The sequence below is a fragment of the Chiloscyllium plagiosum genome, chromosome 7 (assembly GCF_004010195.1).
Source record: "Chiloscyllium plagiosum isolate BGI_BamShark_2017 chromosome 7, ASM401019v2, whole genome shotgun sequence".
Lineage (NCBI taxonomy): Eukaryota > Metazoa > Chordata > Chondrichthyes > Orectolobiformes > Hemiscylliidae > Chiloscyllium > Chiloscyllium plagiosum.
The window spans coordinates 61,270,159-61,290,955 of NC_057716.1; the positions used below are offsets into that span (position 1 = coordinate 61,270,159).

The 20,797-nt window shown below is 38.6% G+C and overlaps 1 protein-coding gene across 3 annotated transcripts in view; it reads right to left on the minus strand.

Moving 5' to 3' along the window:
* Positions 1 to 20,797, minus strand: part of LOC122551633 (dipeptidyl peptidase 4-like) — an 83,551-nt gene that overhangs the window by 37,337 nt on the left and 25,417 nt on the right. For all 3 annotated transcript variants that reach the window (XM_043693869.1, XM_043693870.1, XM_043693871.1), the window contains 12 exons: positions 15,617 to 15,711; positions 14,497 to 14,571; positions 11,820 to 11,872; positions 11,647 to 11,719; positions 11,224 to 11,344; positions 8,459 to 8,613; positions 6,117 to 6,211; positions 5,017 to 5,146; positions 4,859 to 4,903; positions 2,858 to 2,962; positions 2,693 to 2,763; positions 552 to 605 (listed from right to left, as the gene is read on the minus strand). In XM_043693869.1, the coding sequence (XP_043549804.1) occupies positions 552 to 605; positions 2,693 to 2,763; positions 2,858 to 2,962; positions 4,859 to 4,903; positions 5,017 to 5,146; positions 6,117 to 6,211; positions 8,459 to 8,613; positions 11,224 to 11,344; positions 11,647 to 11,719; positions 11,820 to 11,872; positions 14,497 to 14,571; positions 15,617 to 15,711 (1,072 nt within the window). The remainder of the gene's footprint in view (positions 1 to 551; positions 606 to 2,692; positions 2,764 to 2,857; positions 2,963 to 4,858; positions 4,904 to 5,016; positions 5,147 to 6,116; positions 6,212 to 8,458; positions 8,614 to 11,223; positions 11,345 to 11,646; positions 11,720 to 11,819; positions 11,873 to 14,496; positions 14,572 to 15,616; positions 15,712 to 20,797) is intronic.

Genomic DNA, 20,797 nt, shown 5'->3' on the forward strand with positions numbered 1-20,797 from the left:
GTGTTATAGCATGTTTAAATGGATTGAATCTTCTTTTTTAAACAAAAAGCTGAGTTCTGAGTTTCTTGTGGTGCAGTGCTAGAATGTCTACCTCTGAGCCAGGAAACTGGGTCATAACATTTCTAAACAAGTTGATTAAAAACAGCGAAGAGCCAAATTCTTCCCCAATGGTGGTGTTGGTTGCCAAATAAATGAAGGGTCCAGAAAAGAAATATGTAAACTTATGATTATGTGCGACTACAACTGTATAATAAACCTTTGCAATTCTCTGAAAGTCATTCACTGGCTAATTTGCCACTTGAATATCATTGTACATAATCTGTATACCATATGTAGTATTAAAACATTTTAAAGTAGAAATAAAAATTACTAATTATCTCAGTAACATATCTTCCATGTTTCTACTCATAAAGTACTACACAGAAATGATAGAATGAGTTGTTTGGGTTTGTTTACATAGCTTCGAGAAAATTAAAGTTTCAAAATGATGGGCTTCTAACCAAACAGCATATAATTCTTTCAAAATAATGCATGTTATTTCGAAAACTTACTTATATAAGTTTCTTCGCCCTGGATACTTTTGATATTCATTGCTAATGTAATAACTGTAATGCAAACAAAATATATGATTACTCCTTGGATGTAAAGTAGATAATCAAAAATAGGAATATTAGTAGTCTTTTGTTGGTATAGAATTTGAGTATTATTGAAATAAGAGAGACATTTGTTGAGTGCATTCTTCAGTGCCTACGGGAAAAATTGTCACATTTAAATGGTGGCAATTTCCAGATAGGCAAAAAGTTTAACTACTCCTTTGAAAACAATATTAATAAATTGGTTGTGAAAGGAAAAGTTGACATGTAGTCCTTTGAAAACTCAATATAAAGACACATTTTATTAAAAATTATACTAAAACAAAAATGATTGAAGAAGAAACTACATACTGAAGATAGAAAATAGAACATACAATGCTCCACTGGATATTTAAGGTAACATGAGTTGAAGATCTTGGTATTTTAGTTAAGGACTTTAAAAAGATCTACAAATAAATGAGATTATTAATAAGGGCAGAAGCATTGCAAGAGAACTTCAGTGATTATGTTTTCACTGAGATTTTGTGGCACGCTCAGGCACAGAAAGGCTTCCCCGAATGCAGATCAAAACAACATACTTCTCAATGAATCCTCTCAACTATTCCTTTCATCAATTAGGAGTTGAGGTGGCTGATCAAATGATTTCTTCTGCCAAGACAGCAGGATAGCCATATGAAAGTTAATCTTTCTACATTAAGAGATTGTCATGACTCCTGCTTCGTATCTACATTAAGAGATTGTCATGACTCCTGCATAGCCAAGTAGATCAAAATAGAAATTTAACAGAATGCAAAATATTTTGTGTTGAGTGGACGGAGTCAGATGAGTCTGTTGGGTGAAATTATTTCCACTATTGGCAAGTCCGAGACATGGCATAATATGGTCAATTAGAGTCATAACATGGTAGAAAATTTAAAGCCAGACCTGGAGGATAAAATCATGAAATATCTCTTCATGGATATGAAGAGATAACGGATCAACTGTTGATGTTAAAGCTGAGATGGACAGACTTTTTTGTTAAAGGACCATTGACAGTACTAATGGAATTGAGAGTCTTAGATGTAAACATGCAATAGACCACCTTGGTGACTTAGATTTAACAGGTCAATCACAGGTCAAATAAACCTGGTCAGGAACATGAGACAGAAATAGGTTTGACTGTAAAGCATCACAAATAATAAGCATAGACCTTTTAAGAACTTTGTGCTACATGAAACACTTTTCATGATAGTTACATCCAAAACACAGACAGCTAGCAATGCTTAAACCACATGACAATGCAAAGTACATCTGGATTATTATTGACCAGTGCTCAGCATAGGTCAACCTGGTAAATGTGTAATCATACAAGATTATATTTTGCAGAACGGGTCAGTGACTAACGTGTCTGTATTAAAATATACATTATAAATGAAAAGCTTTCAGTTGGTTTGGTGTTAAATGTTTAGATGAAACAGAAATCAATAAAAATATTTTAAGCTGCTACCTACTGAATTTAAAACCAAAATCAGGCAATATTTTTAAGAGCTTATATATACTTTGGGAAAGTAATCTAAAGTTGAAAATAACATTGCGAAGGTAAATATTAGGGTATTGTCCAACAATGGTGGCGATAACACCTCTGGGAGTTGCAACTTATAAACATATAAATAAAACAACATTGCTAGTTTGTACAGTTTCTAGTAGAGTATTGTACCAGGATCTGACCTAACAGAGAAAGAATAAATCCAGTTCATCTTACTTTTATACTTTGTTTTGTTATTGGTGCGCATGAACTAAATCCTAGGACGTGAGATGATTTTTTTTCAATTGAAGAATAGCGGGATTCCAGAAGAGCTCATTACACTTGTGTTAAGTACTGAGCAACATTTCTCCGACAATTATACTACAAGCTAATTTGCATCAGTTCCTGTGGTGATGTACACCAAACCAGTTATATTCAGTAGTGTGGTAATCAACAGGCTTAATTATACATAGGATAAAAAAAATTACAACAGACTCTATCAAATATGTTTAATTAATGGAAGATCATCGGGCAAAACCCTAATATGTTGCACATTCTAGCAGTAATATTTTTATTATATTCCATGTATACTTACAGGATATTCTTTTTTAGAGCAACGATGCTTATGACTTCCCAATTTCCATTTGTAATCGGTGTTGCTTTAGGCTTTAGATAAAAACGGAAGGATATTGATTGAAATAGTGTGAAAAAGCTTTAAAATCCCTTTAATTATTTCATCAAAAGACTATTGCTGACTTACCGGATTTCCAGCAACCTTGTGGATATGCTTATATCCGTGTGTGTCACTAAATACTTTGTAGAAAGTACTGTTGTCTGCTTCAAAGAATGGTTCTGATGAGTGAAACTGCAATTTTCAAATAATCAGCATCAGACTACTAGAAATCCAACATGTTAGTTTTTTTAAAAAAAAATTATGAATTGAATACTTAAAACTACATTGACAATTGTTGAGTATATTTCAAAGTTTCTTTCATTTTAATTATCATTTGATTTCCAAGTCTGCAAACCAGCATATATTCAGCCTCCTCCTTTATTGCCACTGAAAAATATTATTTTTCTATAACCGCATACTCTGTGTTGTTACTTATTAAGTTATAGTGTCATAGAGTTGTACAGCAAGAAAGCAGATTCTTCAGTCCAAGAAATACAAACCAACCAGATATCCTAAAACTAATCTAGTCCCATTTTCCAGCATTTCACCCATATCCCTCGAAACCCTTCCTATTCATATACTTATCCAAATGCTTTTTAAATGCTGTAATTGTACCAGCTCCACCACTTCTTCTAGCAACTTATTCCATATAAACACCACCTTCTGCATGAAAATGTTGCCCCTTATATCCCCTTTAAATCCTTCTCCTCTCATCTTAAACCTATTCTTTCTACTTTTGGTCTCCCCTACCCTGGGAAAAAGACTTTGGCAATTCACCCTATCCATGTCCCTCATGATTTCATAAACCTCTAAAAGGTCACCCCTTAACCTCTGACACCCCAGGAAAATAGACCCAGTCTATTCAGCCTCTCCCCATAGCTCAAACCTTCCAATCAGGGCAACGTCCTTGTAAATCTTTTCCGCACTCTTAAGTTTAACAACATATTTCCTACAGCAGAGAGACCAGAATTGAATGCAGTATTCTGACAGTGGCCTAGCCAATCTCCTGTACAGCCACAACATGACCTCCCAAATCCTTAATGCATTGACCAATAAAGGCAAGTGTGCCAAACATCATCTTCACTACCCTGTCTACTTGTGAATCCACTTTCAAGTAATTATGAACCTGCACCCCAACTTCTCTTTGTTCAGCAATACTCCCCAGGACCCTACCATTTAAGCATATAAATGCTGCCCTGGTTTGCCTTAGCAAAATGCAGAGCCATCTGCTGCTCCTCAGCCCATTGGCCCATCTATAGTTCCTGAATTGGCAGTCAGGAAGCCTAAGCCGCTTCAAATAAATGCACTGGTGCTGCACAAGTATAGCAGAGAGGAGCCTCCATTGCAGGCCAATTAGAAGCACTCATCCTACAAGATTGTTCCATGTCTATTAATCCTCTCACCTTAGCCTTTTGAACCTGCCTTCACCACCAGTCAAAGTTGGCCTGTATGGTAGCCTATCCATTAACTGTCAATCAGTATTATTGGGTGCATTCTCCACACCAACACTTCTACCAATTGGAACCCACTTGTCAGCCAATCAGTCCTCTCACACTACATGAGAGAGATGTTGGTTTTCTGCTTTAATTAATATTCTTGTGTAATGTCCTGACAAATACAAAATGAAAAGCATTGGCTAATTGTGTCTTTTCTAAACAATATTCAAGTTTGTACTACTAAGCAATATATTTTGTCCTTATTCTTATATTACTATTATAAATTACCAACCCATATTTAAGAATTATTGACAGTACTTCATTATACCCATTGAAGAATACAATTATAATCTGATCTTTTTTCTTTATAAGAATAAGAATTTACAAGACAAAGTTAAATAGTAGAGAATGCAGGCATAAGTGAAAGAAAATAGAAATTCGAGGTTGGCAGTGGTGAAAAAGGCAAGTATCAGGTCAGCCGCTGATTATACATTGTGCCTGAAATCAGATTTAATTGTAGTCAATGGCACTTCTTGTAGGAAGTGCTTATCCAATATCTCCTGTATAGTACCACTACACAAGAAAAATTTCCATTCAAGGATTCTAGTATCTAAGCTTTCAAAGAAACAGTAATTTAAACAGAATTACATACAACACCGATCCATCCTGTTGTACTTTGTTCAGCAAACTGAAGATCCTGGTTTAAGAGAACAAATGTCCAGAATTAACAAGGTTTTAAAATGACTTTGAATTGAAATGCAAATTATTGCCAATGAGAATGTTTTAAGTATGGTGCTTGATACTAATCACCTTTCCACAATTCCAAGTAGATGCCTCGAAATCACATATTGATAAAATGGAATGATTTTGTCTTCGTTCAATCCACTGCACAGCTATTCGGTAATCTGTTACCCATTTTACTGCACTTAGATAATAATCACTGAAAACATAAAAAAACAGAAAATATTCCGATGCATATACTATGAACATCAGCTGGCTAGAATGCAGAAGACTACATTCAACACTAATGTCACTAATAATCTCACCAAATTCAATATTCAAACACTATATATCATACATTAAGTGATGTTTGATAAATAATCAATTCTGATATTTTATCTGCGAAATGGCTTGGGTGATCCAATGAGTTATTCAATGGTTTATGAAGCATTAACTGACTGGAGCACTCCTTCTGCTACTCAATCAGCAGAAAGACTTGCCGAGGAACTGCAGTCAAGGTTAGAGTGGTGCTGGGGAAGCACAGAAGATCAGGCAGCATCCAAGGAGCAGGAAAATCAACATTTCAGGCAAAAGCCCTTCCTGATGAAGGTCTTTTGCCCGAAACATCGATTTTCCTGCTCCTCAGATGCTGCCTGACCTGCTGTGCTTTTCCGGCATCACTCTAATCTTGACTCCAATCTCCAGGATCTGCAGTATCCACTTTCACCTTGCCTCAGAAAACTGACCAGCAGATCTGTCATCCTAGCTGCATCACTCCTGGGATTATCACAGGAGTTTGTTGTTGACTTCCATTTTGCTCCATCTGATTTCCAGTCAGAGTGGGAACAGAAAATTAATCCATTGCCTCCAGAACGGTTCCCAGTGTTAATTTGATGCATGTTCTACAGTTAATTGGTCAATCCATTTCTTGATTCTTGAATTAGATACCCTCAGGAACACTGGCACAGCATCTCTGATCAAGGAATATCACACATTGATGGCAAGGAGGAGCCATATGTACTAGCCAATGAAGAGAAATCTCATATGTAGACAACTTACAAGGAATTTAATGTGTCCGTCTGCCACTCAGAGCACATTCAAATAGCTTAGTGACATTTACTACGTAGATGGATTTTAAAAACAACTCACTTCTGAGAACAACACGAACAAAGAGAAAAGTAGAAGTATACCTTGAAAGAAACTCTTGTGGAGCTGTGAGTTCTTGAAGCCCTCTATTTTCAACATTTACAACAAATAACCTCACGGTAGAAGCAATAGCACCAGCCTAATTTAAGGGAAAAGTACTGTTTAGATTACAAATATTGGCCTAAATTTTTCAAATGCATATCAGCAATATAGTTCCTTGCTGTTGGCACACGTTCCAAAAATATTGCCATTTTCTGCAATATAATGACTGTTTGAAACATTTTGCACAAATACCTTGTATTTCACAAAGTTATATCATAATTCAGTTGATGTCATAAAGAATGTTCTTCAATTAGTAATTTATAAAGTATATCTTTCTTAATTTACAAGGCAAATCTACATTTTAAATAATTTGCATAAATAAGGTTCAATATCAATGGGAATAGTTTTTTTTGGAGTAGAGCACCAGCAGCTGAGGACTTCTGCTTACATTTTCAAATTGGTCCCACTTCTGATCCATATTATAGAGTGAGGCATATTATATATACACTTACATAATTCACATTAAATTGCTCCCACACAAGAGTGAGTCAAGTAAGTGTAAACAAGGCATGCAGAAAAGGAAGGCACAATGAGCAATGTTAAGTGAGCAGAGATGTCCCAAAGACTTAAATGAAGGCTCTCGTTGAAAGAATGGAATTTTGTGGAGGCGAATAGTTTCTTGGTCACATGCTTGAGAGTTGGCAATGGCTCCATGTCACCATTTTTTGAGAATTTCCAAAAATCTGTGGTCCACGTGTCACTCAGACAATTGACGGGCCTGCAGCAGGCTTTGACCAGGATTAAGAATTGAAGAGTCAGAATCCTGATCTATTGAATGGTAACTATCATTGCTGGATCCCAGTCTAGAAATAATAATGGGAGGAACTTCAGACAGGAGCTGAAAACTAGGGCTCTCAGTGGCCCTGATGTCAGAAGTCTTCAGTAGACACTGAGTCCCTTTGAATGAAAGAGTAAAGCTCCTCCCCACCAACTGCCCTCTTCCCCAGCATCCAGAACCCAAAAGGCAATTCTGAAAGACCATCATGGTCTTCCCAGGGACTATTACAAAGTCGGAGGCACTTACACAGTCTAATTGACAGTGTGGTGGAAGGTTATCTACAGGCTTTCTCACCACAGATTTAATGGAGGTGGTAGGAAGGCAACAGAATCCCCATCTGATTAAATGTTATCCCAGCCTCCATTTCCCATGATCCAATTCACTATAGGAAAAGCAAAATAAGCAGAAGTCTTCAGATTCTTAAAAATCTTAGCTGATTTCAAGCATTTTCGAAGTAATTGTTCAGTTTTCTGTGGAAAAATGGAGGCCGTATAGGCTGGGGCTATTTTACCCATGTCAAAGGGTGAGAGGTGACTTTATCGAAGTTTTAGAAAATTTACATAGCATGAATAGTTAGTCATTTCCACATGGGAGGGAGTCCAAAACTTGAGGGCATAAGCTTAAGGTGAGAAGGGAAAGATTTAGAACATAGAACATAGAAAAATACAGTGCAGTACAGGCCCTTTGGCCCTCGATGTTGCGCCGATCCAAGCCCACCTAACCTACACTAGCCCACTATCCTCCATATGCCTATCCAATGCCCGTTTAAATGCCCATAAAGAGGGAGAGTCCACCACTGCTACTGGCAGGGCATTCCATGAACTCACGACTCGCTGAGTAAAGAATCTACCCCTAACATCTGTCCTATACCTACCACCCCTTAATTTAAAGCTATGCCCCCTCGTAATAGCTGACTCCATACGTGGAAAAAGGTTCTCATGGTCAACCCTATCTAAACCCCTAATCATCTTAGGTCCCTTTAGAAGGGGCCTAAGGGGCAAATCTTTCATGCAGAGAGTGGTGCATCTCTGGAATGAACTGCCAGAGGAAGTAGTGGAGGCTGGTATAATTATAATACTTGAAAGGCATCTGGATGGGTATATGAATAGGAAGGGTTTAGAGGGATGTGGGGCAAATGCAGGGAAATGGGACTAGATTAATTTAGGATATCTGATCAGCATGGACAAGTTGGACTGAACTGTCTGTTTCTGTGCTGTACATCTCTATGACTCTACTCCAAAGCCTTTTCTCTCTGCTGGAGAAGGAGACAACCTCTACCACTGTTTGAATGTAACATGCTGTGAAAGGGTAGAAGAAGAGGTTAATGAAGAGCCTGCAGATTCCCAGTTCAAGCTTGTTAAGAAGAATGCTAGCCATACTAAATCTCACTGGCTAACCTCTCTGACATTCACCACCACTGCTGAATCAAATTTTGGCCAAGAGCATGGGTGAAACTTTTCTCCTTATTAAATGTAATACTTAAAAAAAAGTAAACAGAAACTGTACCTTTGGGTATGGAATGTGAATGGTTTCAGGATATTGTCCATCACCATAAAATGAATACTCTATAAGTGGAACATGTGTATCATTGAATTCTCCATAGGCAAAAAAAATTCCGTTCGGTGACCACCAAAGAGCATTATTTGAGGACAGCATTTCCTCTGTGGGAATAGAAAAGATAACGGTTTCCTGATCATTTTAACACTACAAAAACACCTCTGGTGATAGGACATATCTCAATCCTTTAAGAGCAACTGAAACTAAATATAAAACCGTAAAGTCACCTAACTAACAGATATTGGAATACTGCATACAATTCTGGTCGCCACATTACCAAAAGGATATGGACGTTTTGGAGATGGTGCAGAGGAGGTTCACCCGGATTCTGCCTGGTATGGAGGGTGTTAGCTATGAAGAGAGGTTGAGTATATTAGGATTATTCTCATTAGAAAGATGGAGGGGGGGGCCTGATTGAGGTCCATAAAAGTTTGACAGATATAATCAGGATGGATGGCAAGAAGCTTTTTCCCAGAGTGGGAGATTCAATTGCTAGCAGTCAAGAGTTCAAGATGAGAAGGGAAAACTTTAAGGGAGATATGAGTGGCAAGTATTTTATGCAGAGGGTGGTGGGTGCCTGGAACTTGATGCCAGGGGAGGTAATAGAGGCAGGCACAATAGCATCATTTAAGATGTATACATGAATGGGCAGGGAGCAAAGGGATACAGATCCTTAGAAAATAGGCATCAGGTTTAGATAGAGGATCTGGATCGGCACAGGCTTGGAGGGCCGAAGGGCCTGTTCCTGTGCTGTAATTTTCTTTGTTATATCACTTCATAAGTGTAACCCCGAGCTTCAGGTCATCTATCATTTTAATATTCCATCTTTACTCTTAATTCTGGCCTCTTTATCCTCAGCCTCTTATAGTGTTCCAATAAAGCTCAATACAAGCTTGAGGAACAGAACCTCAACTCTTGACTCAACTTTTTACATTCTGCAGGGAATGGCAAAATGAAAATGTTATTGGAATAATAATTCAAAACCCCTGACTAATATGCTAGGACATGGCAGATGGAGAAACTTGAATTCATAAAATCTAGAATTAAAAGCTGGTGTAATGGTGACCATTTGTTGATTATAAATCTACTGTCCTTATCTAATATGGCCAACATATGACTCCAGATGCACAGGAAATGTGGTTGACATTTTCCTCCCTCTGATATGGTGTAGCAAGTCATTCAGTTGTGACACACATGCTACAAAGTTTGAGTCAAGAAAGGAAAACTCTCTGTATGTGTATAGTAATCCAAGATGACATTGTTCAGGGAAGTTAGGGATAATGTCAATAAATACAGGCTAGCTAGCAATACTCATATCTTATGAGCAAATTATGTTCAGCAATTTCAGATTCTAACCTTTGCCTCATTTTCTTTTCTCCTTCATCTTTGTTGGTTTTGGTTTCTCTTTCTATTGTCACTCACTGCTTTAGAAATATCTTTTTACTTTATTTACATGCCCCATTTTTCCTATTGCTATTTTCCCCCCATCTTCCCTTCCTCTTTCACTCTTTAGAAACCCATTAGTTACCTTCATAGAGCTTTTTGATGGAGTAATATAAAAAGTTACTGCAGATAACTTAGTTAGTGTGGTTTATTTGGCATTTGATAAAATATCATATAACAAAGCTGGTCAGCAAAGTTGAAGTCCGTTAAATAAAAGGGACAGTGGCAGCATAGATATAAATTTGGCTAAATGACAGGAAACAGTGAGAGTGGTGGTAAACTAATTCATACTTCAAACTGAAGGAAAGCATCACGTGAGTTTCCCCAGCGTTGGTCATTAGACCATTTTTATCTTTAAAAATCCAAGAAGTTGTGATTATTTCTATGGAACTAAAAGCTAAGAGCAGATGTGAACAAAGTTTTCATCAACCTGAGAGTCTGGACAGAGTAGATGGGAAGAAACTGTTCCCACTTCTGAAAAGGCTCAAGAATGAGCAAGCACAGATTTAAAGTAAATTTGCAAAAAGAAGCAAATATGATGCGAGTAAAATGTTTTTTATCACTCGCTGAATGTTTTGGGTTTGGACTGCACTGCCTGCAAATATAGTAGAAGTAGGTTCCATCAAAACAGTCAAGAGGACATTAGAAGATTATGTGAATAGAAATAATGTGTAGGTTTATGGAGAAGAGGCAGGAGAGCAGCATTATGTCATAATGTTTGTTCAGCAGTGCAGTGCAGACACAATGGATCTAACAATCTAGTCAGATTGTGAGGCTGGGAGGACATCAGATCCCAGAGTGGAGTGGGTTCTTATTAATTAGGAGATTAATCATGGGCTGGGGGGACTTCATTACTTCTTGCCCACAAGAATGCGAGAAAGGCATTTACATATTCCATGCAACAGAATCCATCTTCCTTCAGCTGTCAGTTTTTTTTTTAAGGCTTAGAAAAACTAGCCAAACAGTGTTTGTGTCCAAACAAACAAAACTAACCAAGGCATCTATGGACAGAATATGTTGGTTGACCACACATTTTCCTTTCCACTTGATCCAAAGTTCTGGAGATGCTAAGTACTACCCATGTTTTAGGGTGGAGCATAACCTAATCAATCAATAGAAGTGAAAAAAAAGAGAAAGGAGGAGGAAACATTTAGCAAGACAAGCAAAAATGTTGCAGAGAAATGAATATATACTTCAGAAAGTGACTTCTAATTTATGAGCAAAATGGTTTACATACATATACATTGTATTTTTCATAAACATCAACTTACCCTCATAAATCCAGTCAGGTATCCCATTGTAGATTTTATTTTTCTTTCCATTGGTTGTTATACTTACAGGAGAACTTGTGGGTTCAGTTTTAAGATATATATTGTAATTCCAAACATAGACCTAAAGGAGGGAAAAGAACCATATTAAAATGTCATTAAGTTCTCAATACTTAAGTGGTGAACAATAAACAAATCTACTATTATTCTAGCTTCTGTTCCAAAAATTGAGAAACAAAATTAGACGTGGAAATTTCTATGAAAAGTTAGTAAATGATTACAAATTTTATTTTTAAAATATATATTATGAAATATTTGTATTAAAATTATTCCGTGCTATTAATTATTGTTCTTGTTTAACTTGAAATGTAATGAAAGATGCACGCATTCAACTTTGAGAAACATAGTTAAATATATTTAACTAACCAAGGTATGACCCACTGGAGCCCACGTGATATATTGGATTTGTTGAGGCAGACTTGTGTTGGCCACAAATTGTCTATGGAGGACAATATTTTAAAAACAGAAAAATCATTTTGTATTAAGTACAAATAATAACAAAAAAGCATGCTCAATATCTTTATCCAAAAATTACCAACCTGGATTTTAAATCATAAATAGAATATGAGGCTGTAAAAGAATGTCTCCATAGCTGTGAAGAAATCAAGAGAAAGTGCCAGTCAACAATAATGTTTATTTGTATAGCATTAATAATGTAGTAAAACATTTAAAGACATTTCACAAGAGTTTAATCAAACAAAAATTTACATTGAGCCAAAGGGAACAGATGACCAAATGTCTGGTTAAAGGTAAAGGTTTTAAGGAACATGTTAGAGGAGTGGAAGAAGTGGAAAAGCTCAGAGGTTGACGGAAGGAATCCAACTCTTAACCTCCAGGGCTGAAGGCACAGCCATCAATAGTGGGTGTAGTGGGGGAACAGAAAGGCTACTGTGGGAGGAGTGAACAGTGATTGGAACTTGTAAGGTTGAAGGATGTTACGAAGACAGGGAGAGGCAAGAACAAAAAGTGATTTGAAGATGAAAGTGATAATTTAAATGACAAAACAGACCAAAATCAAATGTTTTAATAGACTGAGGCTCAATCTAGATCAGTGACCATAAGGGCGATGGGTGAACAGAATGTGGTGCAATCTAGGATATGGTCTATGGATTTTTAATGAGTATAAGTTTATGGAGAATAGAAAAATGGAAGAACAGCCAGCAAAACATTGGGATAGTTGAATCATGAAGTATCACACATGGGGATGGTGACATTATGAAGTTGCTATTAAGGTACCTTGTGTTGGAATAAATACACAGTTGGAAGTTCAGTTCAGGATCAAATCGAATGCTGAGGCTGTGAGCAGTCTGGTTCAGTCTGAGACAGTGACCAGGGAGGAGGATGTAATTAGTGGCAAGACAATGGAGTTTGTGGGGTGTGCTGAAGATAATGATTTGTTTTTAACAATGTCAAACAAAGGGCCTCTTTCTATGTTGTAATGCTCTATGAGGAACTGGTATCAAATCTGTATAAGCAAAACCTGACAAACTTCCACATGAAGTTGTTAAGAAACAGTACACAGATAAGAAACAGGAGGCTGGCAATGAAAGCTCTTGAGGGAACTTAAGTGCAGAAGTCAGAAGAGTAACAGTTGAAGGACATTCTGTGGCTGTGATGGAGTCAGTTCTCGTAGAACCTGGTGAAAGCAGTCATGCTGAGCTGGACAGAGAGGCTTAAAGAGGATGGCATAGTCAAACATGTTAAAACCTGGAGACTGATCAAGAAGAATGAAGAGAGACAGGATGCCATCATCTTAATTTTAAAAAATGTAGGCATGATTCAGTGCTATATCTCCGGTAGTAAACAGATGGGATATGTTCAAATGTGGAATTGCTAGAAAGATGGATACAAATTTGGGAGGCAACAGCCCACTCAAAACCTATGGAGAGGATATGTAGGTTTGAAACAGGATGAATTTGAAGTTGTGGGTTGGGAAGGTGGGTTTTGGTGGGAGAGAGCGATGAAGGCAGGTTTAAAAGAGAACAAGGCAGTTCGCCAGGAGAGGGAAGCATTTCCTTCCTTAATTGTGCTCTCTGATATTCTAAGTTGAGTGATCAGTCATTTTAGGAATAGGGCAAGGGAACAAGAGGAGGAGATGTGTCTCAGACAAGATAAACTGCGAGAGGGCATAATGGCAGATAGAAAAAAAATTCAAATGAAATTTGAGTGACTTAGCAGAAGCACAAAGTACTGCACAGAAAAGCTAAATCTATTCAACCACAATGAACAGGTATTCTAATTTCTTAAACACCATTGTCAGTTTATATTATACACATATTGGAATATAATTTTAATACAAGCCCTTACGGCATCTCATGGAATATAATATATGTAAACAAGAACTGGCTTTTGGGGAAAAATTCATGAAATAGATTCATATGAAAGCAGGCCCAAAAAATGTTGAAAATTTATCTGAAATAAATTGAGGTGAACATGGATGTATTGAACTTTTATTTTGTAAAGGGGTTGGCAATGTACAGTTCCAGCATTTTCTTTCTGCAAATATATTATACACCCTTCATTTTTATTCAAATGCCAGCACTTATTGGCGTCAATAGGGTCTTAGGCAATAATATGAACTTCTGACAAAGGTTTAATAGTGCAAAGTGAACTTCTCTCACTCCCATTCCTCTGAATGGTGATTCTGCTGGGAAATGTCCTATTTTGGCACTTCCTCTATTTTTCCTGTCTGCTGGCAGTGGCTATTTTCCCATGAGGTGATTGACTTTTTCACCTAAATCCTGGACTCAACTCATACGTACAAGGCAATAGGATGATATGTAGCCTTTTTTAAAAGTTCAACAAAGAATGGATCCCATATTATAAGATTGCAGCAACTACAGAAACCTGTAATCTCCTTAAATTCTTTTTGAGGAAAATGTTGATGCAAAATCTGTTTCTTGCATAATTTCATTTGAGTCGGCAGAATATTAAGTTGAACAGTATGCTCCAGGAGGAAATATAAAATTGGACAATAAAATTGAAAGGTACATTTGTCAAGAATTAAAACTTTTGATGATGACATTGTAAATAGTGGAAGTATTGTTTGAAAGACCCCTGGGATACAAAAATTGTGTCATAGCCTGTCTTACCATAAAAGGTTCCTCTAAAAACAAACATTTTCATTTTTGCAAATGATTCTTGAATATGAAGCCTGATGCATTCAATTATTTTATTTTGATGATAACAGTAATAAGTATTGTTTAAATATCTTACCTTTGAATAATTACTTTCCAGAAGAGCATAATTTCTATCAGGTGAAACAGAATAATAACCAGCTTGGACCGCATCCTGTACATTGAAGAGAAAAGGCAAAATTAATACTCAAGAAGCTCACCCTGTCTTTTATTTTGAAACTCCTTTATTTCTTTAGTACAGTCCACAAAGATTGTGAGTGAACAGGCATTTAGTACATTATAAAGTGAATTTAATCAAAGAATAAGAATTGTCTATATTAGCAACCAGGGAGAAATTATGGTCACATATGATCAGTTCATTTCAGATAATTCAATCCAATAACAAGACTGGTTGATACCTTCAACAAAATCTTATACTTCCCTAGCACTTTTAATGTAATGAAACAGCTCAAGCTGCTTTTAAGGGGCAGCATTCAACACATTTTGGCAGACGACCAAAAGCCACGTAGCTAGAAAGGAATGTTTTAAGGAATGTTTGAAAGAGAGAGGTGGAGTGGTTTCAGAAGGGAATGCCAAGCTTGGGGTATGACAGCTGAAAACATGTATGTCAAGGGTGGAGCAACCTGAGGGAGTGTTTGCATTGGCGTGGATTTGGGGTTGGGGGGGATGGAGTTTGTCCAAATTACGAAAATGTTTGAGCATGCACCAACTACATCATCATTGCAGAGTGCTACAGGCTAGCTTGCTACTTGTGGATAGCCATTGCAGAGCATATGGTAAAAGCAGATGAGGACTCTGTTTAATCATATTTATTAATATTTGTTACTTATTATTCAAAAGTAATTGTCATTGATGAGATTCATATTTTACGTGTGAGTCAACCATTCATGGTGTCTTTTGCTCATTGTATTGAGATGCATAGACAATTTTAAGAAACTATACTTTCCTGATTTCTCCATTCAATAATCTTTCCAGATACTTTTACATCTGTTGGTCTTACCCTAAAAATCTATGTTTCAATTAAATTTCACTATCTAACAATTACATTTTTAATCTGTTGAAATAAATTACCCATGTTCGCAAATTTACTTTGCTAGAACTGGTCTCTTGCCAATTTCATAACAAATGTTGTGGTAACATACCAGTGCGAGAACATAGGGTTCTTATCCTTTAAAATATAAGATAAGGAATGTACTTACAAATGTGGTGTTGGATATTATGTCACTTGTTTTCCCGGTTTCAACATTAATGATGACAACATTTCCTTCTTTGGTTTTATGTAAATATTCATTCTCTGAAAATATTAACAAAGCAATATAAATTTTCTGTTGTATAAATTATCTTATAAAGACAATGGATGGAATTTTCCCAGTTACAGTTAGTATCTTGTTGAGAGAGATTCATGGTAGCATTCAGGCAGTCTCGTTAGCACATCACTGACACATCTCTGCAGTTGGATAGATAAGAAATGCCCCAGTTCCCCAGCACTCAGAGGACTGCGGGAAATCAGGCACCATGATCGCAGTCATTAATATCTTTGTTAAAATGCACAGACACAAGAGCAGCAGACAAACTGATCAAAGTCACTCCGTAAGCTGGATCAAAGGTTGCAAGTATCCCACTAACATTAACAGTACCATGCAAACTCTAGCATTCATGCATCTGGCTGTCTCCATGAACAGGGTAGAGACCACTATGGAGACTCACACCTGGATTCCATCACACTAGCCATTGGTGTTCAGCATTAATAGCAAGGAGAGAGAGGAAAAGATGTTTCCAAGAATAAAAGAGACTAGGACCCAAGGGCATAGCCTCAAAGTGAAGTGACAACTTTTTAGAATTGAGGAATTTCTTCAGACAGAGGGCAATGAATTTATGGAACTGATTGTCACAGAGGGGTATGGAGGCCAAGTCATTGAATGTAATCAGGGCAGAGATAGATAGGTTCATGATTCATAGTTATGAGAAGAAATCAGGAGGATAGGGTTGAGAAATATATCACTCATGATCAAATGGTGGAGCAGGTTCAATGGGCTGAATTGCCTAATTCATCTCCTGTAGTCTATGGTTTTAAGAGTAAAGCTGCACAAAGCACTGCCTCCTGCTGGTTCAACACGATCCTTAAGGATGTTAAAGCATTTCAGGGCAATTTAACAGTCTATGTGCATTCTAAAACATTTTAGAAGGATGGTTGGCATTGGAAGTTATCAAAAAGAGGTTCCTCAGAATTCTTTTCAATGTGATGGCTAACAAGACAACACTTGGATCTGATATACTGATCAAAACCATAACTGCTACCTAACCTTAGTGCCATGCAATATGAATTCACTGGCTCACTGACAGCTGCTTTTCCAACTAGTAGTCAGAGGAAAAGCAATGTATAGACACTTTAAAGTGAACCGCCTGAAAATATCAGGCATATGGTTAGACAGATAATGAGCCATTCATTTAGTAAAACAAAAAGTCACAGGCAGCAAAAACAGCAAGTCCTCCTGTCCTTTATTCTAAGTAGGGGCTGCTTATCAGATTACCAAAGAACTTTAAACAGTTATATGAAATCAAAACCTAGCTCATTCATCCTGGAAGCAGGTCTCCATTAGATTATTCCAGGTTTCGGGACTCAACAATGCTCTGCTCTGTCACACTATACTTAAGAGGGAAATCAGGAGGGCAAAAAGGGGACATGAGATAGCTTTGGCAAATAGAATTAAGGAGAATCCAAAGGATTTTTACAAATACATTAAGGACAAAGGTGTAACTAGGGAGAGAACAGGGCCCCTCAAAGATCAGAAAGTCAGCCTTTGTGTGGAGCCGCAGAAAATGAGGGAGATACTAAACGAGTATTTTGCATCAGTATTTACTGTGGAAGAGGATATGGAAGATACAGAATGTAGGGAAATAAATGGTGACACCTTGCAAAATGTCCATATTACAGAGGAGAAAGTGCTAGATGACTTGAAACGCATAAAGGTGGATAAATTCCCAGGACCTGATCAGGTGTACCCTAGAACTCTGTGGGAAGCTAGAGAAGTGATTGCTGAGCCTCTTGCTGAGATGTTTGTATCATCGATAATCAAAGGCGATGTGCTGGAAGACTGGAGGTTGGCAAACGTGGTGCCACTGTTTAAAAAGGGTGGTAAGGACAAGCCAGGGAACTAAAGACCAATGAGCCTGACCTCAGTGGTGGGCAAGTTGTTGGAGGGAATCCTGAGGGACAGGATGTACATGTATTTGGAAAAGCAAGGACTGATTAGGGTTAGTCAACATGACTTTGTGCATGGGAAATCATGTCTCACAAACTTGATTGAACTTTTTGAAGAAGTAACAAGGAGGATTGATGAGGGCAGAGCATTCGATGTGATCTATATGGACATCAGTAAGGCGTTCGACACGGTTCCCCATGGGAGACTGATTAGCAAGGTTAGATCTCACGGAATACAGGGAGATCTAGCCATTGGGACACAGAACTGTTTCAAAGGTAGAAGACAGAGGGTGGTGATGGAGGGTTGTTTTTCAGACTAGAGGCCTGTGACCAGTGGAGTACCACAAGGATCGGTGCTGGGTCCTCTACTTTTTATCATTTACATAAATGATTTGGATGTGAGCATAAGAGGTACAGTTAGTGAGTTTGCAGATGACACCAAAATTGGAGGTATAGTGGACAGCAAAGAAGGTTACCTCAGATTACAACAGGATCTTGACCAGATGTGCCAATGGGCTGAGAAGTGGCAGATGGAGTTTAATTCAGATAAATGCGAGGTGCTGCATTTTGGGAAAGCAAATCTTAGCAGGACTTATACACTTAATGGTAAGGTCCTAGGGAGTGTTGCTGAACAAAGAGACCTTGGAGTGCAGGTTCATAGCTCCTTGAAAATGGAATTGCAGGTGGATAGGATAGTGAAGAAGGCATTTGGTATGCTTTCTTTTATTGGTCAGAGTATTGAGTAAAGGAGTTGGGAGGTCATGTTGTGGCTGTACAGGATATTGGTTAGGCCCCTGTTGGAATATTGCGTGCAATTCTGGACTCCATCCTATCAGAAAGATATTGTGAAACTTGAAAGGGTTCAGAAAAGATTTACGAGGATGCTGCCAGGGTTGGAGAATTTGAGCTATAGGGAGAGGCTGAACAAGCTGGGGCTGTTTTCCCTGAAGCGTCGGAGGTTGAGGGGTGACCTTAGAGGTTTACAAAATTATGAGGAGCATGGATAGGATAAATAGACAAAGTATTTTCCCTGGGGTCGGGGAGTCCAGAACTAGAGGGCATAGGTTTAGGGTGAGAGGGGAAAGATATAAAAGTGACCTAAGGGGCTGCCAGAGGAAGTAGGGGAGGCTGGTACAATTGCAACATTTAAGAGGCATTTGGATGGGTATATGAATAGGAAGGGTTTGGAGGGATATGGGCCGGGTGCTGGCAGGTGGGACTAGATTGGGTTGGGATATCTGGTTGGCATGGACGGGTTGGACCGAAAGGTCTGTTCCCGTGCTGTACATCTCTATGACTATCTTGGACAGCCATCCTCATCAATGTGCTGATTCTTATCTTCATCCAGTGGAGATTGCTGTTAATCCTCCATTTTGTCTGCATCCAGGAAATGATTCCTTTGTCCGCTCCAGTTGTGAAAGGCACTACATGCCACAGTAAAGTGGCACAATCTTTCTTAGCTGTATTGCAAGGCTCTAGCTGGCGCAGTCCAGGCATCAAACCACATCCTAAGGAGGCCTATGGTCTGCTCCATAATGGCCTCAATGGAAGCATGAGTAAAACTATATTTTCATTCTACAGGAGTCTGAGGATTTGATTAAGGTGTCATGAACCATGTACCCTTTATCTCCCAGACCACAAGGACCTTAGAAGGATAAGGAACCTCTATGGCAGCTCCCCAGACATTCAGACCAGACCTCCAAGATCTGGCATTGATAGTCATGTACAATTTGAACATTGATGGAGTGGAAGCATTTTCTGTTGATAAAGTCTGCAGGTTCAAAAAGTGTGGCACTGGAAAGGCACAGCAGGTCAGGCAGCATCCGAGGAGCAGGAAAAATCGACATTTCGAGCATAAGCTCTTCATCAGAAATGTTGGTGACAGGATTTTGTCACTGAATTTGAGCTTTCATATTTAAGTCAAAAATAAAGGAATGGATTAGATTACTTACGGTGTGGAAACAGGCCCTTCGGCCCAACAAGTCCACACCGACCCACTGAAGCGCACCCAGACCCATTCCCCTACATTTACCCTTGCACCTAACACTACGGGCAATTTAGCGTGGCCAATTCACCTGACCTGCACATTTTTGGACTGTGGGAGGAAACCGGAGCATCCAGAGGAAACCCACGCAGACACGGGAAGAACGTGCAAACTCCACACAGTCAGTCGCCTGAGGCGGGAATTGAACCCGGGTCTCTGGCGCTGTGAGGCAGCAGTGCTAACCACTGGAGGAGGTCAAGTGAGCTGTTTTGAGTATAACTGATAGCAAACCAAGTTGGTTTGGTTGTTGAAAGTTTTGCAGGCGCAGGTTGGAGTGGGGGAGCTTGCTGGCAAGGTTCTACATAGAACATAGAACATAGAAGAATACAGCGCAGTACAGGCCCTTTGGCCCTCGATGTTGCGCCGATCCAAGCCCACCTAACCTATACTAACCCACTATCCTCCATATACCTATCCAATGCCCGCTTAAATGCCCATAAAGAGGGAGAGTCCACCACTGCTACTGGCAGGGCATTCCATGAACTTACGACTCGCTGAGTGAAGAACCTAACCCTAACTTCAGTCCTATATCTACCACCCCCTTAATTTAAAGCTATGCCCCCTCGTAATAGCTGACTCCATACGTGGAAAAAGGTTCTCATGGTCAACCCTATCTAAACCCCTAATCATCAAGTCACCCCTAAACCTTCTTTACACCATTGAAAACAACCCCAAGTGCCTCAGCCTTTCCTCATACGAACTTCCTACCATACCAGGCAACATCCTAGTAAACCTCCTCTGCACCCGTTCCAGTGCCACCACATCCTTCCTATAGTATGGCGACCAAAACTGCACACAATACTCCAGATGCGGACGCACCAGAGTCTTATACAACTGCAACATGACCTCAGGACTCCGGAACTCAATTCCTCGACCAATAAAAGCCAGTACGCCATATGCCTTCCTCACCGCACTATTTACCTGGGTGGCAACTTTCAAAGATCTGTATACATGGACACCAAGATCCCTCTGCTCATCCACACTACCAAGTATCCGACCATTAGCCCAGTACCCCATCTTTTTATTACTCTTACCAAAGTGAATCACCTCACACTTACCTACATTGAACTCCATTTGCCACCTTTCTGCCCAGTGCTGCAGCTTATCTATATCCCGCTGTAACCTGCCAAATCC